Source organism: Chiloscyllium plagiosum, chromosome 1 (assembly GCF_004010195.1).
Source record: "Chiloscyllium plagiosum isolate BGI_BamShark_2017 chromosome 1, ASM401019v2, whole genome shotgun sequence".
NCBI lineage: Eukaryota > Metazoa > Chordata > Chondrichthyes > Orectolobiformes > Hemiscylliidae > Chiloscyllium > Chiloscyllium plagiosum.
Window position 1 is genome coordinate 56,610,417 of NC_057710.1, and position 21,972 is coordinate 56,632,388.

The 21,972-nt window shown below is 40.9% G+C and overlaps 1 protein-coding gene across 3 annotated transcripts in view; it reads left to right on the forward strand.

The window, feature by feature from the left end:
* The window catches only part of LOC122548398 (probable E3 ubiquitin-protein ligase HERC1), a 349,687-nt gene that overhangs the window by 122,640 nt on the left and 205,075 nt on the right, over window positions 1-21,972 (forward strand). For all 3 annotated transcript variants that reach the window (XM_043687001.1, XM_043686981.1, XM_043686991.1), the window contains exons 22-26: window positions 5,948-6,101; window positions 6,498-6,780; window positions 7,689-7,782; window positions 11,590-11,641; window positions 21,339-21,574. In XM_043687001.1, coding sequence (XP_043542936.1) covers window positions 5,948-6,101; window positions 6,498-6,780; window positions 7,689-7,782; window positions 11,590-11,641; window positions 21,339-21,574 — 819 coding nt within the window. The remainder of the gene's footprint in view (window positions 1-5,947; window positions 6,102-6,497; window positions 6,781-7,688; window positions 7,783-11,589; window positions 11,642-21,338; window positions 21,575-21,972) is intronic.

Consider the following 21,972-nt stretch of genomic DNA (forward strand, 5'->3'; position numbering starts at 1 on the left):
GCCTCTCCCCTCGTCGGTCTGTCTACATACTGAGTAAGGAAACCCTCCTGAACACACCTGACAAAAACAGCTCCATCCAAACCATCTGCACTAAGGAGGTTCCAGTCAATATTGGGAAAGTTGAAGTCACCCATAACAACAACCCTGCTACTTTTGCCTTTTTCCAGAATCTGCCTGCCTATGAGATCTTCAATCTCTCTACTGCTATTAGGTGGTCTGTAGAAAACCCCCAATGCGGTGGCTGTTCCCTTGCTGTTCCTAACTTTTACCCGTACTGACTCTGTAGACAAACCTTCCTCAACAACCTTCGTTTCTGTAGCTATGATGCGCTCTCTAATTAGCAATGCTACACCCCCTCCTCTTTTCCACCCTCTCTGTTCTTTTTAAATGTTCTAAACCCTGGAACATCAAGCAACCAGTCCTGTCCCTGTGAAACCCACATCTCCATTATGGCCACAACATCGTAGCCCCAAGTACTGATCCATGCTCTAAGTTTGTCACTCTTATTCTGGACACTCCTTGCATTAAAGCAGACACACTTTAACCGATCCCTATGTTTCATCATGTGAGAAACCTTCCTGATTGACAGGATATATTCAATCTATGTGTCCTGTCTGCAACTGTCCCCCTCTCAGACATGTGGCTCTGATTCCCACCCCCCTGCCAAACTAATTTAAACCCTCCTGAATCACACGAGCAAATCTCCCACCCAGGACATTTGTACCCCTCCAGTTAAGGTGCAACCAGTCCTTCATGTACAGGTCCCACCTTCCCCAGAAGGTATCCCAATGGTCTAGGTATCTGAAGCCCTCCCTCCTGCACCAGCCTTGCAGCCACGCGTTAAGCTGCATTCACTGACTGTTCCTCATCTCACTATCTCGTGGCACCGGTAAGCAAACCTGAGATCACTACTCTACTCGTCCTGCTCTTCAGCTTCCAACCTAACTCTCTGTAGTCACTTTTCAGATCCTCAATCCCTTTCCTGGCTATATCATTGGTGCCAATATGTACCACGATGTCTGGCTGCTCACCCTCCCCCTTCAGAATCTTGTAAACCCAATCGGCGACATCCCGGACCCTGTCACCAGGGAGGCAACATACCTCCTGGGAGTTCCGTTCCTGACCACAAAATCTGCTGTCAATCCGTCTAACTATTGAGTCCCCTACCACTAGCGCTTTTCTATTTTCCCCCCCTCTTCCCTTCTGAGCCATAGTGCCAGGCTCAGTGCCAGAGACCTGACAACTATGGCTTGCCCCTGGTAGGCTGTCCCTACCAGCAGTATCCAAAACGATACACTTATTGCTGAGGGAAACGGCCACAGGGGATCCCTGCTCTGACCGTCGGTTCCCTTTCCTCCCCCTGATTGTAACCCAGCTGTCCTTATTCTGTATCTGAGGAGTGACCACCTCCCTGTACATCCTCTCAATTTCCCCCTCAGCCTCCCGAATGATCCGTACTTCATCCAGCTCCAGTTCCCTAACTCTGTTTTCAAGGAGCTGGAGTTGGGTGCGCTTCTCGCTGATGTAGTCGACAGAGACATGCGAAGTGCCTCTCACCTGCCACATTCTGCAGGAGGAACAAGCAACTGCCCTAACATCCATATCCCACTATTTTGAAAGCCCACACAGAACTAAACAAAGGAAGAGAAGAAAAAAAACCTGAAAACTTACCTCGTTTACAGATTCTTAGTAAGGTTAGAGGAGGTGGGTGGGAGGGAGGCCCTACGGTGTAGGGTCTCTGGTTTAGATCTCACCCATTTAAAACCTTCCCAGAAGTCCTTTGCTCCTCCCTCGCACTTCTCGGCAAATGGAGGCCCTGACGCCTGAAGTAAGTGTTATAAACCATTAGGGAGAAAGTGAGGTCTGCAGATGCTGGAGATCAGAGATGGAAATGTGTTGCTGGAAAAGCGCAGCAGGTCAGGCAGCATCTAGGGAACAGGAGAATCGACGTTTTGGGCATTCGCCCCCCTGAAGAAGGGCTAATGCCCGAAACGTCGATTCTCCTGTTCCCTAGATGCTGCCTGACCTGCTGCGCTTTTCCAGCAACACATTTCCATTTATAAACCATTAGACTCACCTTCCCAGAAGTCCTTCACTCCTTCCTCGCACCTCTCGGCAAATGATAAACCACCTTCTCTCCAAACCCAATCTCTCCAATCTGTCGTGCTTACTGAAGTTTCTCATCATTCTTGTAAATCTCTTCTGCACTCTCATCAATCCTTCCTGTGGTGTGGAGCTCAGAACTGTGCTCAGTAGTCCAGCTGATGTATAACAAGTGTCTTGGAAAAGTTCAACATAACCTCCTCTCTCTCATGCTGTGCTTGATTAATAAAACTTAGGATACTACAAACTTTAACTGCTTTCTTGACCTCTCCTGCCACCTTCAGTAAACTATGCACATATATACCCAGCTCCCTCTGCACCTCTACCCCAGTAAATATTGTATCCTGAATTTGTGTTGTCTTTCCATGTTCTTCATTCCAAAATGCATCACCTTGCACTTATCTGCATTGAACTTCAAATGTACCACCTATCTGCCTGCTTTACCAACTGGTCTATCCTTTTGAGTTCTACACTGTCCTTGCAGTTTACAATTTTAATATCCTCTGTAAACTTTTAAATTTGTCCCCTGCACATCAAGGTCTAGAACATGAATGTATATCAGGAAAAGAAAAGGTTCAAATGCTGACCTTGAGATAACTCCGTTACTCTTTCACTTTGAAAAATATCTGTCAACTGCAGCTTTTTCCAATTGCTCGGTGTCCATGTTGCTACTGTCTCTTTTATTCAACGAGATACTACCTTTCTCACAGAACTGTTGCATGGCAATGTGTCAAGTGCCTTTTGAAAGTCCATGTACACCTCATCAACAACATTATCCTCACTGACCTTTTCAAAACAAAAAATCCAGCAAGTGAGTAAAAGAAGATTTCCCCTTTAGTAATCCATTCTGGCTGCTGCTGATCAGCCCACATTATCCAATGTCTGTACTAAGTAAAAGGAAAATTATGCAGAGTGCCTCAATGAGTATTGCCCAGTTGCTCTGATTTCTAGAATTATGAAGTGCTTCGAGAGGTTAGTCATGGCTCGCATCAACCCTAGTTTACCAAATTGCCTTGATCCTTTGTAATTCACCTACAGGCACAAAAGGTCCACAGCGAACATCATCTCCCTTACCCTTCACTCATCCCCGGACCATCTTGATAACAAGGATACCTATGTTAGACTCCTCCTTATTGACCACAATTCTGCCTTCAACACCATAATTTGAAACAAACTCATCTCGAAACTGAGGCGTGGGTCTCAGCTGCCCCCTCTGTAATTGGATCTTCGACTCGCTGAACCATAGACCGCAATCAGTCAGAATACATCACAACACCTTCTCTACTATAATCCTCAACATTGGTGCACATTAAACTGCATACTCAGCCCCTTACTATATTCCATATAAACTAACGACTGTGTGGTCAAATTTCACCCAACCCCATGTACAAGTTTGCTGACACCACCATTTAGGTCAGATCTCAAACAATGATGAGATGGAATACAGGAAAGAGATTAAGCGCATAGTGGCATGGTATGAAGAGAAAATTTTTTCCAACTTCAGCAAAATGAAGGAACTGATCATTGGCTTCAGGAAGTGGAGTGGAGGGCACACCCCTGCATCAATGGTGCTGACGTGGAGATGGTCCACATCGTCAAGTTCCTGGGAATGATGATCACCAGCAATCTGTCCTGGTCCACCCATGTCAACACAAGGGCCAAAAAAGCTCAATGTCTCTACGTCCACCCTCACGTGTATTCAAAAGTTGAATACACGTACAACTCTATTCAGGAACAGCTTCTTCCCCACTATAACCAGATTCGTGAATGGTCCTCTCGGATGCCAATTCTGATCTCTCTCTTTGCACCTTCTCTGCATTGTATCACAGTATTCTGCATTCTGTTCTGCAACTTTTGTATGGTGTAATCTGCCTGTAGAGTAAACAAAACAATTTTTTTTAGATTAGATTTAGATTACTTTACCGTGTGGAAACAGGCCCTTCGGCACAACAAATCCACACCGACCCGCCGAAGCGCACCCACCCAGACCCATTCCCCTGCACCTAACACTGGGCAATTTAGCATGGCAAATTCACCTACCTGCACATTTTTGGACTGTGGGAGGAAACCCACGCAGACACTGGGAGAATGTGCAAACTCCACACAGACAGTCGCCTGAGACGGGAATTGAACCCGGGTCTCTGGCGCTGTGATGCACTAGTGCTAATCACTGTGCCACCGTGCCACTTTTCATTGGATCTCGTGACAATAAATCAATCAAGTCTATCCTGAATAATTGTTTCTAGAAGCTTCCCCTGCACTGAATTAAACTGACTGGTCTGTAATTACTGAATTTATCCTTGTTGTAATTCTGTGATGTCATCAACGCTCTACAATGCTGCCCAATTTGTTGTTGTAGGATTGAAGCCTTGGATGTCATAATAAGATGGCTTCAAGGGATCAGGCAATCTAGTGTTCCAACCTCTATTGAAAAGCAACATGCTCAAAGGTTAAGCAGGGAATATAAAAATTAATGAAAAATAACAATTAAATGTACTTGTTTTTGAACCAGGATTCAATATCTGCAATTCTCCAGCCTTCTGACACCTCTTCTCAGTCTAGAGTAGACTGAAAGATTCTGGCCAGGGCCCCTGTAATTTCTGCTTTTAAGTCTTTCACCATTCTTGGATGCATTCTATCTGGTCCTGATTCCTTGTCACTTCCTTCTAATCAGTTTTGAACCATTCTACTTTTTTTGCTCTGCCACCATCACCTTCAGGGCAGTCAAGAATGAGCAATGAATGCTGACCTAGCCACTGATGTCCACATAGGAATAGGAGTAGGCCATTCAGCCCGTTGAGCCTGCTCCTCCATTCAGTAAGATCATCGCTGATCTGTGGCCTTCTGCCATCTTTCTGCCTTGGGCGTAAATCTATTGATACCCTGACTTAATATAAATTTGTCTGTCTCAGATTTAAATTTAACAATTGAGTTAGCATTGGCTGCTGTTTGAGGAAAAGAGTTCCAAACCTTTGCATGTTCGCTACTCTTTGCATGTAGAAGTCATTTCTCACATGTCTCCTGAATGGTCTAGCCCTAATTCTTAGACTATGTCCCTGGTCCTAGAATCATCAACCAGTGGAAATATAGTACCTACTCTGTCTTTCCCTGTTAATATCCTGAAGACCTTGATTAGATCACCTGTTAACTCTAAATTATATAGAATAAAGACCTAATTTTTCTAATCTCCCCCTTGTAACTTAACTCCTGAAGTCCAGGTATAATCCCAGGTATCAACCTGCACTGAATTCCCTCCAGGACTTCCTAAGGTGTGGTGCCCAGATCTACACTCAGTGCTCTACTCTAAGTGAGGCCTAACTAGCATTTTGTGTAATTGTAACATAATTTCTGCATCCCATCTTCCAGCCTTTTGGATATGAAGACCAGTATTCCATTAGTTGTCCTGATTATTTTCTGCACCTGTTATGGCATTTTAAAGATGTATGCACCTGAACCTCTAACATTCACTGCATTTAACTTTGTGCCTTCTTAAAAAAACCCCAATCTCTCCTCCTTCAGTCTGAAATGGATGACCTCACACTTGCGCATATGAAAATCCATCTGCCACAGCTTTGCCCATTCATCTTGTGTGTCAATATCCTGTTGTAATTCTGTGATGTCATCAACACTCTACAATGCTGCCCAATTTGTTCTTGTAGGATTGAAGCCTTGGATGTCATAATAAAATGGCTTAAGGGATTTTCTAGTGTTCCAACCTCTATTGGAAAGCAACATGCTCAAAGGTTAAGCAGGGAATATAAAAATTAATTAAAAATAACCATTAAATGTACTGCATTTGAAAACAATAATTGTTCAGTATGTTAAGTACACTATTAATTTTTAGCTTTCAGATGTCTCCGATAATGTTGAAGATGAACCGAGAGAAAGCTGTAGTACCACTGAGCAAACCGTGAATGTTAGACAATCAGAGGAACCACAGTACAACATGGAAAGAGAGATTGTACTGTTGGACACTGAGGACTTCCCAAAGATAAGCAGTGTGTATACTGAGATATAATTTTATTTGCCAGCTTTATAACTTTTCAATTTACCTTTCAGAAAGTCTGTAATTATTAACCCATATGTGAAAATGAATGTCTACAATAGGTGTAGCAAACTTTACAAAAATCCATCCTTCCGTAATGTTCCTTAAAATCATCAAAGCATTTTATTTCCTTATTGTGATTATAATCAGGACATTTCTTGATAAATAAGCTGTAATCGTTAGTCAGAATATGTATTTGTTAATGCAGAAACTCCTGAAACTTATAATGTAAAATCTGCATTTAAAATTTAAATGATTATTATATAGTGATTTAATATGGAGGAAAACATAAAATATAAAAACAATTTCTAAGTATTACAATGTTAATTCTTTTTTCCCAATCTGACAGAGGTTTTAGAGTGTTTCCTAGCCCGAAAGGCTGCTTGTCACCATGAAAATGAAACCGTATATGAATACTCAGGCACAAGTAGCCGGCCTAACAGTACAGGCAGTGTGGAAGCTCCAGAAGCCGAAAATACTCCGAAAGAAAAAAGAAGGGATTCAGAAGAGCAATATTCATTTATATCCATGTGCCATTATGTAATTTTACGCTGTGCCTTCCTCATTCTTGGAGTAAGGGCTGTGTGGCTGGCGAAAGGTTGGAAAGAAGAGCCAACACTAGCTACAACTAGGTCAGTCATTAAGGTTATCCCTTTTTCTCTCCCCTACACCTTCGTTTGTTCTTTCCATTTTCTCTCATTCATCTTATCTTTGCTTCCTGTCTTGTTTTATTCTGTCTCTCAGTTTAGAAGCTAAGATGGATTACGAAAAATTCTTTTTTTTCAAAATTAAAAAAGGTGAAAATGAATTGGTGCAAAATATTGTAGGTGTAGAATGCCAACCTTAATTTTTAAATTTTTTTTGTTTGAAGGATAAAGGGCAGACTGGAGGAGGCAGGAAGCTCCATATTTGAAGGCTATGATATGAGGTGCTGGTGTTGGACTGAGGTGGACCAGATCACACCACCAGACATCACACGACTCAAGGTTATAGTACAACAAGTCTATTTGAAATCACAAGCTTTCACTTGACGAAGGAGCAGCGCTCTGAAAGCTTGTGACTTCAAAGGAACATGTTGGACGATAACCTGGTGTCATTTAACTTTTGATCATATTTGAAGGCACCGAAAACAATTTGAGTTCCTCTGAATGCTTTCTTATTTAATGCCAAAACAAATAAATGCTTCATACTTGGAAGATAATATCATAGGAATCCCTATGTGTGGAAAGAGGCTATTTGGTTCACTGAAAAGCTTACCACCCAGACCCAGCCTCCACCCTATCCCTGGAACCCTGCATTTACCACGACTCAGTCATTTAACCTGCACATGTTTGGACTGTGGGAGGAGACCAGAGCAACTGGAGGAAACACATGTAGAGACTGGGATAACGTGCAAATTCCACACACAATCACCCAAGACCAGATTCAAACCCCCATCCCTGAGCTGTGAGACAGCAGTGCTAACTGCTGAGCCACAAGTTGGTGCTTCTGTTTTTGTTTAGAAAGTATTTTAAAATACTAACACATTCTTTCCTCATAGGAAAGGAAATTCTATGCAAGAAGAGCAGTCATCTCGGGCAAGACTGAGACAGAATCAAAGTGACTGTGATGCAAGGAAGCAAGTGAATAAAGAAGTATGTGTTCCACACTCAGACCTTTACTGCAGTTTTCAAGCTATGGTGGCAAAAATATACTTATTGATCAGTTTTTATCAGTCTCCAATTATTTACTGAGCTGCTGCCTCATCAAATGCCTTGATTTATAAGGAAATAAACATTCACATATTAACTGTATTAGCCTCATTGCAAATGATTCTAGAGAAATTGGGGTTAAAGGCTGACAAATCCTGACGGGCTGACAATCTTCATCCCAGAGTAGTAGAGGAAGTGGCCCTGGAAATGTTGACTGCATTGGTGGTCACCTTTCAAAATTCCATTGACTCAGTTCATACAGATTGTAGGTGGCAAATGTACTTCTTAATTTAAAAAAAGAAAGTGAGGGAAAACAGCGAATCACTGATCAATTATCCTAACATGGAGCAAATAACTAGAGTCTGTTGTAAAATACATGATAACAGCACACTTGGAAAGCATTAACAGGATTAGACAAAGGCAGCCTGAATTTATGAAAGTGAAATCAAAATGTAAGGTGACCAGACTGCTTACTATATTCAAGATGCTTGAAGGTAGGAGACAGACAGACGGTGGTCGTGGAGGTTTGCTCTTCGGACAGGAGGCCACAAGTGGTGTGCCATAAGGATCGGTGCTACTGCATTTTGTCATTTTTATCAATTATTGGGATGTGAATACAGGAGGTCTGGTTAGTAAGTTTGCAGATAACATCAAAATTGGTAGTGTGGTGAACAGTGAAGAAGGTTATCTCAGAGTAAATAGGATCTTGATCATATGGGCTAATGCACTGAGGAATGGCAGTTGACATTTAATTTAGATAACTATGAGGTGTTGCATATTGGTGGGGCAAATCAGGGCAGGAATCACACACTTAATGGTAAGGTCCTGGGGAGGTTTGCTAAACAAAGAGACCTTGGGATGCATGTTCCTCGTGTCTTGAAGGTAGAGTCACAGATGGACAAGGTAGTGTTGAAGGCGTCTGGTACACTTGCCTTTGTTGGCCAATGCATGGAGTAAAGTTGGGAGGTCATGTTGTGGCTATACAAGACATTGGTTAGACCACTTTTGGAACACTGCATTCAATTCTAGTCTCCCTGCTATTGGAAAGATGTTGTGAAACTTGAAATGGTTCAGAAAAGATTTACAAGGATGTTGCTAGGGTTGGAGGGTTTGAGCTATAGAGAGAGGCTGAACAGGCTGGGGCTGTTTTCTCTTGAGCATTGGAAGCTGAGGGATGACTATATAGAGGCATTTTAAATCATGAGGGGCATGGATAGGTTGAATAGACAAGGTATTTTCCCCAGGGTAACGGAGTCCTAAACTAGAGGACATAGGCATAAGGTGAGAGGAGAAAGATTTAAAAGGGACCTAAAGGGCAGTTTTTTCCACACAGGGTGGTGCAAGTTTGGAATGAGGCATCAGAGGAAGTGGTAGAGACTAGTAAAATTACAACATTTAAAAGGCATCTGGATGTATATATGAATAGGAAAGGTTTAGAAGGATATGGGCCAAATGCTGGCAAATGTGACTCGATTAATTTATGATATCTGGTCGGCATGGATGAGTTGGACCGAAGAGTCTGTTTCCATGCTGTACAACTCTGTGACTCTATATGGTCTATGACTGATCTGTGTAACTGAAGTATAACATTTTTTTCTTTTATAATCAATTCCTCTCATAGGTCAAAATTTCCTACCTATCTTTGTGTCGTCTCCTCTCACCTACATCATTGTAAATTGGAAAAACTTGAGGCCCTAGTACAGATCCGAACAGGACTCCACTTGTGACATCCTGCCAGTCATCCAAAGTTGCATTGATGCATGTTCTCTGCTTTCTGCTAGCCAGCCATTCTTCCAAGACAATCTTCTATCCATGCTCAGACATTTTCCCTCTACATCATGAACTTTTACTTTCTGTAATAATCCTTTGGTGCACTCAATTTTTTTCCTGCCTTTCGTTTTACATTACATCTGTTCCTTCAGCAGAATTTGTCTCTATTCCTATTAAATATTTGGGGCAGAAAATCCCTCCGGTATAGTGCAACTTCCATTTTATTATCATTAATAGAATTGACTATCAAGCTGTGAACTGATAACAGATCACCATTTCTACTCTACCCGTTGCCACTGCCCAAGACAAATCACTATCCTTTAGTTTCTTTCTGTGAAATTTGACCTAAATTTGATATATCGAAAATGATGAGTTTTAATTGTTTCATGACAACACCGTTGAGTAGGCAAAATCTCCTATTCTGAATTAAATTGATTCCTCTGTATTTCTTTTATTGTATAGTTATCAAAAACTGGCAGCACCAGTCATAAAACAAAGTACAAGAGCAGCCAGAGATTAAGATTTCTGCAGCACATAACTCCTTTCCTTACTCCTTGAAGCAAATCCAACCTCAAGGTGCAAGTTAGGAGGTGATAGAAAAGTCTGGCAGGACAGTAAGAAGCTGAGAGGAACAGAGATTTTGGCGTACTTGGCCATAGATCCTTGAAGGCAGCATGGCGGGTTAATAGGTTTGTTAAGAAGGTAGATGGGACATATGCCTTGATCAGTCAAGGCATAGATTACAAGAAGAGGGAGGTTATTTTGGAGCTGTACAGAACTTTGCTTAGGCCACAGCTTGAGTAATGTATGCAGCTCTGGACACCACACCATAAGAAGAAAGATTGTACTGGAGGGGGTACAGAGGAAATTCACCAAGTTTTTGCCTCTGATGGAATATCTTCACTGCAAAGAAAGCTTGGGGTTTTCTTTTGGAGCAATGAGTTTGAGGGGGTCTGGACACACAAAGGTATAAGATTGAGGAGCATGGACAGGGTGAGAGAAAGCAACTGTTCTCCTTAATGAATGGTCAGTAACAAGGGGGCATAATTTTAAGGTGAAGGCCAGGAGGTTCAGGGGGAATTTGAGGAAACATTTTGTCACTGAGAAGATGGTGAGGAATTGGACTGCAGTGCCTGGGAGGGTAGTTGAGGAAGGTAACTTCACAACTATTTTAAAAGTACTTGGATGAGCACTTGAAATGTCATGACATTCGAGGCCATGAGCAGAGTGCTAGCAAGTCGGATTGGCTGTACAGGCTCAATGGGCTGAAAGGCCTTTTCTCTCCTCTGATGCTATGACTGTCCACTTGCATGGTTAGTGCAGCTCCAGCAAAAACTTCAAGAAGATCATCACCATCCAATGCAAAGCAGCCCACTTGCTTTGTACCCCATTCACTACCTTCAACATTGACTCTGGTCACCTCAGACACACTGTAGCTACAATTTATACCATGTACAAGATGCACTGCAGTAACTCACGAAGGCTCAATTGACAGCACTTTCTAAACCTGTGACTTCTACCACTTAGGAAGACAAATGCTACAAATGTATGGGGAAACAGCTGCCACCAATTCCTCCCTCAAGTCATAATTGATGCTAATTAGAGATAGGATAGTTGTTGCTAATTGTAAAACTAATATTGATGGATAGACTAATTGTTTATATAACTAAATCTTTCATTACATGCTTTTAATGAAATTTGAGCATTTTTGTTGGCTATTTAATGCCAGAACGCTTGTCGGTTTACATTTACTGTTGTTGAGATTTGTTGATTCCTTCCTTAAACTATCCAGTTAATATCGGTTTCATTCCTTAGGCATATTTCTTGACGATGAACATGCTTTACGTAATAATTAAAAAGTGAATTGTTGGCACTCAAGTTTTTCCTCCATCCAAATTACCAAAATAGTTGTTTTTTTTTGTTACAGAATTTTGTAATTGCTTTAATTATGCAAAATTTCTTTGTTATTGTGCATTCTAGTTTTCCGAAGGTCAATCAAGAATGCAGTCAAGATCATCTGAGCACACATTAGGTATGATTTCCAGGTGCTTGTTGATTTTTTTTTTTCCTTGTCACTACAATTTTCAAATAATTAACTGCTGTCAAAAAATGATTTAGTTAAGCTTATAAAAAGTAAACAGTCAATCTGAAGCTTCTCCCAACTAGGCTATATAAGAATGAGGAGGCATTTTAAAGGCATTTGATTACAAAACATCAAGAATTGCCCTCCTGTGTAAATCAGTGACAGTTTCATTTGAGATGCTGTGTATAATTGTAAGTATTGTCACATTACTGATGGGAAGAACTGCATTGAAAATCAATTCCCACTGTTCCACAAGTCTTCAAATATAAAATGTGACCAATTTGTTCACTAAGGTGATTAATGTCTGACTGACTATAAAAGAAACTCTCACCAAGTTTTGTCAATGAACAAGCAAATTTAAAATGTTATTAAAACAAACTTAATAATCCAATTTGCAACATTAGATTATAATTACTAATATGCAAACTTGCAAGCTTAAATCATATAGCCTTTAAATTCAAATGTGTACATTCATCCAGAAATGGAGAGGATGTGACAGGTCAGACAGAGTTTTGCAGAAATAACGTGAGTGGAAAGCAAAGACAAAAGAGCACAAAGTCTGTCAATATGGAGTCCAAGCTGCAAGTGGAAATGAAGTGACGAATATTTCTGTTACCACACATTCAATTTTTGTTAATAATAACTGACTGGCCATTATTCCCCATTTCTGCAACAACACAGTAACAGCTTTGATGTTCCTGACCCACACAGCCAGTTAAATTGACTGGCTGTACTTGCTGACACCAAGGAGCATGTGTGCTGTTCCCCCTGTGAATGCACATTAGTGGATGCAGCCATGAATGGGAAGTGGATTAGGGGATTGGGAAAGACCAGTTGGAGATGGGAGAGATCTGAGCTGAAAATGTGTTGCTGGAAAAGCGCAGCAGGTCAGGCAGCATCCAGGGAACAGGAGAATCGACGTTTCGGGCATAAGCCCTTCTTCTTTCCTGAAGAAGGGCTTAGGCCCGAAACGTCGATTCTCTTGTTCCCTGGATGCTGCCTGACCTGCTGCGCATTTTCAGCTCTGATCTCCAGCAGACCTCACTTTCTTCGGTGGGAGAGATCTGACGAGTACAGCAGGAGAGAGCAGACCAGTAGAAGTTTGGAGGGTTCAGGCCAGCATGAGGGATTAGGCCAGTGGGGGATTCAGCCTGGGGACGAGGTCTGATCTCTTCTGCCCCTCATGAATCTGCCCTTCTGTTCTTTTCCTTCCTCCACCTCTGGCCCATTCTGTTCAGCTCCAGCCCAATGTCTTAACCTACCCCCAACCCCCCACCTTGCACCACCACCACCACCCTCCCCTGCCCGGTTTGTGATTCTATCTGAGCACACATGGAACTGCCCTGTAGTTTCAGTTTCAACAGACATTGTCTAAATGATATTTTGTGAAATTGTAACAGTAGTCAGTACAACATTCAAATTTTTTGCCTTTCTTTAATAAGTTATTCAGGGAGATGCAGAATGTTGTCAATATCATGGGTTCAGTTCACGCACTGGCTGAGATTGCCATGAAAACTCTTCTTGACAACCTCTCTCCTCGACTGAGGTATGCTGACCGCCATGTTAAACCACCATCTTTCATCTTTCTGTAATGAGCAAGCAGCCCTATGATCTGTTAAGACTATGGCCACTTTACCTTTTAATCAGGGAGCCACTAAAGTGCTGAATATTTTAACTGCACTTCCAGTAAAATCCACTCATGCAAATATATTGCACATTTTTGCATTCTGTCTTTGAATGGAAAATCAAAAAAAGCCCTTATTTTTGCTTTTATGGAGCTGCTGCTTAGCCTTGTCCTGCAAAGTATCCCAAATATGTCACCTTCACTTTGTAATCATATTTATAACTGATCATATTTACAATTGATCAGTCTGTTGAAGTGATGGAGATGTTTTTCCCCGATTTGACAGAATATACCAAATTATCAATATAGCCAGCATAGTTACATGTTCCATGATGATCACCATTAATTGTTAAGGTGCTGGTATATTTTTCATTCCAAGTTTTACATTGATAAAGTCCAGCCAGTATTAAACTGGTCCCAACTGCCTGCATTTGGCCCATATCCCTCTGAACCTTTCTTATTCTTGAACTTATCCAAATTTCTTTTAGATGTTGTAACTGTACCTGTATCCACCACTTCCCCTGGCAGTTCATTTCATACACTCACCGCTCTGTGTGCGTTTAAAAAAAATGTTGCCCCTCAGTGCTTTTTAATTCTTTCCTCTCACTTAAAAATATGCCCCCTATGTTTGAATTCCCCCATCTTGGGGCAAAGATCTTTGCTATTCACTTTATCTATACCCCTCATGATTTTATAAGCATCAATCTTATCACTTTTCAACTACCTACACCCCAGTGAAAAATGTCCACGCCTCTCCAGCCGATTTTTATAACTGACCCTCCATTCCCGGCAACTTTCTGGTAAATCTTTTCTTGAACCCTCTCCAGTTTAATAATATCCTTCTTATAACAGGGCAACCAGAACCCCACACACTACTCTAGAAGAGGCCTTACCAACATCCTCTGCAACTTCAACATGACGTCCTGACTCCTATACTCAAAGGTCTAAGCAATGAAATCAAGCATGCTAAATGCCTTAACTATTGTGTCTAACTGTGACGCAAATTTCAAAGAATTATGTACCTGAACCCCTAAGTCTCTGTTTTACAGCAATACTTGAGAATGTATCTTTAATTGTATAAGTCCTGCCCTTGTTTGTTTTACCAAAATACAATTCCTCCCATTTATCCAGATTAAACTCCATCTGCCACTCCTCAGCACATTGACACAATTGGTCAAAATCTCTTTGTGATCTTAGGTAATTAGATTAGATTAGATTACTTAGTGTGGAAACAGGCTCTTCGGCCCAATAAGTCCACCCTGACCCGCCGAAGCGCAACCCACCCATACCCCTACATTTACCCCTTTTACCTAACACTACGGGCAATTTAGCATGGCCAATTCACCTGACCTGCACATCTTTTGGATTGTGGGAGGAAACTGGAGCACCCGGAGGAAACCCACACAGACACGGGGAGAATGTGCAAACTCCACACAGTCAGCCGCCTGAGTCGGGAATTGAACCCGGGTCTCTGGCGCTGTGAGGCAGCAGTGCTAACCACTTCACTGGTAATCTTCTTCACTCTCCACTGTTCCACTAATTTGTCATCTGCAAACTTACTAACCATGCATCTTCCTATATTCTCATCCAAATCATTTATATTAATGGCAAACAAAACTGATTCCAGTCCTAATCCCTGTGGAACACCGCTGGTCACAGGCCTCCAATCCAAAAAAGAACTCTCCATTACCACATTGTCTCCTGCTGTAAAGCTCCATTTTGGATCTACTTGGCAAGCTTACCCTGAATCCCATGTGATCTAATTTTATTAATTAGTCTACCATGCAGAATGTTATCAAAGGTTTTACTGAGGTCCAAGTAAACAACAACTTCTGCTCTGCCTCATCAAACCTTTTGTTTACTTCTCAAAAAAACTCAAGTTCATGAGACACAATTTCCCTTGCACAGAACCAAGTTAACTACCTATTATCATTGTTTGTCTCTCCAAAGGCATGTAAATCCTATCTTTCAGAATCACCTAAAACAACTTACCCACCAGCAACATCAGACTCGTAGGTCGATAGTTCCCAGGCTTTTCTTTACAGCCTTCCTTAAATAAAGGCACAACATCAGCCACCCTCTAATCCTCCAGCATCTCACCCATGGTTATCAATGATATAAGTATTTCTGCTAGCGGCCCCACAAATCCCTTCCTAATTTCCCACAACGTCCTGGAATAGACTTGATCAGGTTCCGGAGATTTATCCACCCTTACATAGCACTTCCATGATGTAATGTGAACTGTATTTCAAAACATCAGTATATATTTCCCTGAGTTCTCTAGTATCTATTTCTCTCTCCACAGCAAAAACTGATGCAAAACATTCATTTAATATCTTTCCCATCTCTAGAGCTCCAAAACAAGATGACCTTGTTGATCTTTAAGGGGCCCTACTCTCTCTGTTATTCTTTTTCTCCTTAATATACTTGTAGAATCTCTTTGGATTATCCTTAATCTTATATGCTAAGGCAATCTCATATCCCCCTTTGCCTTCCTGATTTCCCTCTTCGGAATGTCCCTACAATCTTTATCTTAAAGAAATTCAGTTGATTGCAGTTGTCATGGAGTCCTACAGCACAGACAGGCCCTTTCAACAAAACTGGTCCATGCCGACCAAAATGTCTGTCCCTGCTAATCCCATTTCCCTGGACTTGGTCCAAATACTTCTAATCCTTTCCTATCCATATATTTGTCCAAATGCCTTTTAAATGTTGTTAATGTGCCCATTAATCTACTTCCACTGACATCTCATTCCATATGCGTGTGACCCACTGTGTTTAAAAAGTTGCCTCTCCGGTTCCTTTTTATTCTTTCCTCCTAAACTGATGCCCTCTAGTCCTCACTTCCCAACCCTGGGAAAAGACTGAGTCCATTCACCTTATCCATGCCTTTCATGATCTTGTACACCTCTATAAGATCCCCCTCAGTCTCCTACACTCTAAAGAAGAATGTTCGTAGCTTGTCCAACCCCTCCCGATAACTCACGCCATTGAGTCCTAGCAACTTCCTTGTAAACGTATTCTTTCCAGTTGAATAACATCTTTCCTATAACAAGGTGACCAAAACTGAACACTATACTCCAATTGCAGCCTCATCAACATCCTGTACAACTGCAACATAACTTCCCAGCTTCTATAGTGCCCTGACTGATGAAAGCCAGTGTGCCAAAAGCCTCCTTCAAACTGAACACTATACTCCAATTGCAGCCTCATCAACATCCTGTACAACTGCAACATAACTTCCCAGCTTCTATACTCAGTGCCCTGACTGATGAAAGCCAGTGTGCCAAAAGCCTCCTTCACTGCATTGTCTGTGACTGCACTTTCAGAAAACTGTGAACCTGACCTCCAAGATCCCTCTGTTCCACTACACTACTTCGGACCCTACCATTCAACATGAAACCCATATCTTGATTCGACTTTCCAAAACGCAAGACTTCACACTTGTCTATATTAAACTCCATTGCCATTTCTTGGCCCACTTCCCTAGCTGATCAAGGTCTTGCTGCAATTTCTGATAATCCTCCTCACTGTCCAAAATGCAGCAGACTTACAATAATGCCTTGTACATTCTCAACCAGATCATTGATATTGATGATAAGCAGGCTTCCAGTCTGACAAGCATCTTTCCACTGTTACCCTCTGCTTCTCACCATCAAGTCAATTTTGTATCCAATTTGCCAACTCGCCCTGGATTCCATGTGGTGTAACCTTCCAGAACAACCTACTGTGTGGAACCTTATCAAAGGCCTTACTGAAATCCATACAGTCTACGTCTACCGCCCTGCTCTCATCTACCACCCTACTCTCGTCAACCTTCCTGGTCACTTCTTCAAATAACTCTTAACAAATTTGATCATGATCTCCCACTTTTAAAGCCATGCTGACTACTCCTAATCAAACCCTGTCTTTCCAAATGCATGCGTATCTTATCCCTCAAAATATTCTCATGTAACTTACCCACCACCGATGTTAAGCTTGCTGGCCTATAGTTTTTCTTTGCAGCCCTTTTTAAATAATGGCACAACATTTGCTACCCTCCAGTCTTCTAGGACCTCACCCATGGCTAACGATGATGCAAAAATATCACCCAGTGCCCTCACAATTTCTTCTCTAGCCCCTCATCGTGTTCTTGGATGTATCTGTCAGGACCAGGAGACTTAATCACCTTCATGCATTCTAATACATACAACACCACCTCTACAGTGATATCGACTAACCCCAAGATATCACTTCTAACCTTCCCCAAGTTCCCAAGTCATCTTGTCTTTCTTAATGGTAAACACAAAGGAGAACTATTCATTGAGAACCTCACCCATCTACACATGCATGTCCACTTTGGTCCTTGAGTGGCTCTATTCTGTCTCTGGGTTTTTTTTCATAAAGTACCTCTTTGGATTCGCCCTAATCTTCTTAGCCAAGGTTACCTTTGTGCCCCCTTTCACCCTCCTGATTTCTTTCTTCAGTAAACTCCTGTTTACCTCCAGGTATTCCCTTGATCCCAGCTGCCTGTACCAGAGCCATGCCTCCTTTTTTTTCTGGTCAAAGCCTCAATATCTCTTGTCGTCCAGGGTTCACCCTCACAGGAACATACAGACCTTGACTCTGGTTATCTCACTTTTAACGGTCTCCCACTTGCCAGAGGTCCCGTTGCCTACAAACAAACTTCAATCAACCTCTGCAAGCTCCTGTCTAATTCCATCAAAATTCACCATGCCCCAATTTAGAACTTGAACCTGTGGACCAGTTTTGTCCTTGTTCATAATTATTTTAAAATTAATAGAACAATGGTCATTCGTTCCAAAGTGCTTCCCCACTGTCACCTTTGTCACCTGTTGTGCCCTATTTCCCAAGAATAAGTCGGGTTTTGCCCCTTCCCAAGTAGGAACCTCTGTATACTACGTGAGGAAACTTTCCTGAACGCACTTAACAAATTCCACCCCGTTAAGCCCTTAACGCTCTGGCAGTCCCAGTCTATATTAGGAAAATTAAAATCCCCTACTATGACAACCCTATTGCTCCTACAACTCTCCCCAACCTCCCTGCATATTTGTTCCTCTATTCCTCCTGCCTATTTGGGGGCTATATAGTACCATTCCAATAACGTCACCATCCCTTCTTATTTCTTAGCTTCATCCAGAAATCCTTCTCAAATTTCACTTCCATTCTCATGAAATAACTGAAGCAGTTATGGACATCTCTGGTTACTGCTTGCCTTAATCAAAAATGCAACACCCTCTCCCCTCCTTCCGCCATCTCCCTCACGCATGAAACACCTGTACACTAGCACATTAAGCTACCAGTCCTGCCCCTCCCTTAGCCATGTTTCTATAATGGCTATAATATCCCAGTCCCACATACCTGTCCATGTCCTATGTTCATTGGCCTTGCCTGTCAGCCCTCTTGCATTGAAATAAATGCAATTTATATAATCCAACAGGTATTCTTTACTCCCTGCTGTGTTCCAGGCTGACCTGTCTCATCAGCTGTTTCTGATCATTGTCTCTCCTTCGAGCCTCGCACTTGCCTTTCTGGCATTGAGGATCCCATCCTCCTGCAAATCTAGTTTAAACCATTCCTTGCAGCATAAGCAAACCTGGCTGCCAAACTTATCTATATCCAATATATGATTCTTCTTTATTCATCCGTTGTTCTCTAATCTTATAAGCCTTTTACTCCAACAGGAATATACTGTTTCTGAACTCACTGATTTTTCTTTTCTCCTCTCTGGAGTATTTACATAATTGAGTTTATTTGGATTTGAAATTCCAGTGAACCTTTGAATGGTTCCACAGAAGTGGGTTTACAATACTAGCACTTTGTCTCCAGCAACAGAATTCCAAGTTTTGACCTTTTCATCTGCTCTAGCTTTCATTATTTGTTGAGAACTTTTCAAAAGCTTTTTGACTGATGAGTTTGGATACTTTTGTTGTATTTCAAAGAAAATCTAACGCACAGATCCGTCTCTGAGCTTTGGTTTATAATAAAAAAAACTTTCTTTGATCGATTTAAGTGGTTCTCTCACCTCATGTCTGTATGGCTGTATATTAATCAAAAGGACACAATTCTGTGGACTCATTAGAGATATTCCTAATTGCAAACAGGATCAAGGAAATGCCTTTATTCCAATTGTTAAGACATACCTGACCATAAGCTCTAATTACATGGTGTTCAAAGTTTGCCATTTTTCTAATGCGTCCTGAGATTGTGGATTATAAGTCAAAGATGTAATTTGTTTTATTCTCAAACCATTCATTATTTATTTGATTATTTGCAGCAAAACTTTGACCTTGATCTGATTATATTTTGTTGGGTAAACTATGTCTTAAGTGTTGATTTTTAAAAAAAAACTAACTCTTCCACAATTATTTTTGCTGCAGTTTTTCCTAGAGGTATTGCTTCAGTTTATCATCTTGTGCAGAAGAGAAAGGCAAAACGTCTTCTTTTGAAATAATATATTCAGAATCTCAAATGATCTGATTATCTTTGAGAAATTTGAGCAATTGAGAAAGAATTGTATTGACTGTCCTGAATCTTCTCCCTCTAATAGCTTCTGCGGGAACATTCTCCACCTGCACAACTACAATAGTTTTGATATCTGTTTTGCTTCCTGATGCACTTCCTTTTCTGATTCCTTAGCCACTCTTAGTACTGAAATCCTTCTCACATTTCACTTCCATTCTCATGTCCATTCTCATTACAATGTTTTCTTTTATATCACTTCTAGGTTCTAGCTTTTCTGCTTTATTATTCTGGCATCCTTCCATTTGGTCCCTAAAGTTAATATCTTTTCCATTTTTCCATCTCCACATTTTCTGTTCCCCCAGTTTTCTTTTGGTTTCCAAATTGACCAATTCCCTCCATTTAGCTGTCGGAGTGAAATATCATGATTGTTTGCCAGAACTGCTGCTGCTTCATTCTTGATTTCTTTACCGATCTTTATTACTTGACCTTATCTGAATAGCCCTCATGGATTACCAGAATACTGTTTTAGATTTTTTCCATAATTCTGAATTACCTCATATTGTCTAAACTATCCTCTAGCTTCAATGATAAAAATCATTGTTTTCGTAACATTTATTTTTCTTTTCTACGAATGTCTAATGAGTTTTCTTTCTTATTCTAAATTTTAATTAATCTTCAGGGGCAAGCTCAACTGCATTGAAATTTTTTTTTAGCAGTCTCATAGTTAGCAGATTGTTCTTATTAACTAGTGTACACATTCATAGCTATCAAGACACACATTGTAGCGCACAGGTCCAAACATCTGTTGACCACTTCATCACCTCCATTATCTGCACATGAGATGAAATATCTTTGCACTGCATTCTCGTAAATATAAGTGCAGATTTCTAGTCAAATCAAATCCACACTGGACTCCAAACCATCTGAGTTACCTCTTTTAGTCTTCCTTTATTTTGTCACCAGTTCGTGTTGTCTCAGGTCAGTCTCTGTTTGAAGAGCAAGATTTTAAATTCCACTTTCCTCTCTTTTGCTGCTTATTTTTCTTTTCCTTTTACATGTTTCTGTTTTTATTTCTCTTCCTGTTCCAATTCAAACTTTATTTTCAGTTTTCTTATTCCCTAATTCCGTTTTTTTTCTATTTTAACTTAAAGGTAGCTAATTAAAGCAGCAATGCATCATTTTCAGGGTTCCCTCCTTTTAATACTAAATATTGAATGAAAACCTGAGGAATCTCAGCCTTTTGAAATTCTGCCTTTATTTCAATCTTTAATTTATTTGCTAACACTCTGTCTATGAACTTAGTTAATCAAATTTGAAACAAGTCCAGACTGGAAAGAAGTAACTGACTATTTCAGCATTCCAAGGAGCATGGTTGGAAACAGTCACTTGAGTAAAAAATTGAAAAGTTAAGATAGGAATACTTCACTGAGATGAAAGGATGTCGCTGAGAAAAGGATTGAATCTTTTTATTGTTTGTGCTAGAGTTTTCTAGGTAGTTAAACAGAGCTTTGCCTTTTTGTGTTGATATTTTGTTAAATAATTTACTTTTTTACCTAGGTGTGCCATTGTGTTCATTGGGCATTATGAAAGATGCATGGCAATTGCTACGGCAATGTATCAGCCCACCAGAAAACTCCAAGGGTACTACATTTGCACCTTTGCTGAATGACATTTTTCAATTCCTCTGTGGGCATCTTACTCGGACTTCAAATCTGGTAGAACAAGAAGTGGGGAAAGGGTCTGACCCTAAGGCAGTTATTACAGCAATGGGTCACCAGCAGGAAAGAGCAGAGGTAAGAATATTAATGTATTTGGTAAAATCAATGCATAGGACAGTGCAATTCTGAGGAATCATCTTTGCACAATATAAATAAATGGCTGCAGTGGACTAATTCTGTAACTATCAAACTATTCTAGTGTATTAACCAATTTCATTTGAGTGCCATGTACGATATAACAGATCAGCAATATGATTTCATATAACTGTAGACGCTTACAGCACAGAAATGAACTATTTGATCTGTTGAACCTCTGCCAGTGCTGTGAAAGTTCAAACATTTATAATGCAGGCTTTTCACCTGGCTTTCAATATTGTACTCTGTATTCTTTTAAATATTTGTCTCCCTCCCTGTTAAAATCTGTTGTGGATTCTAATAACAGCTTATGGTACAATTATCTGTATAAAAATATC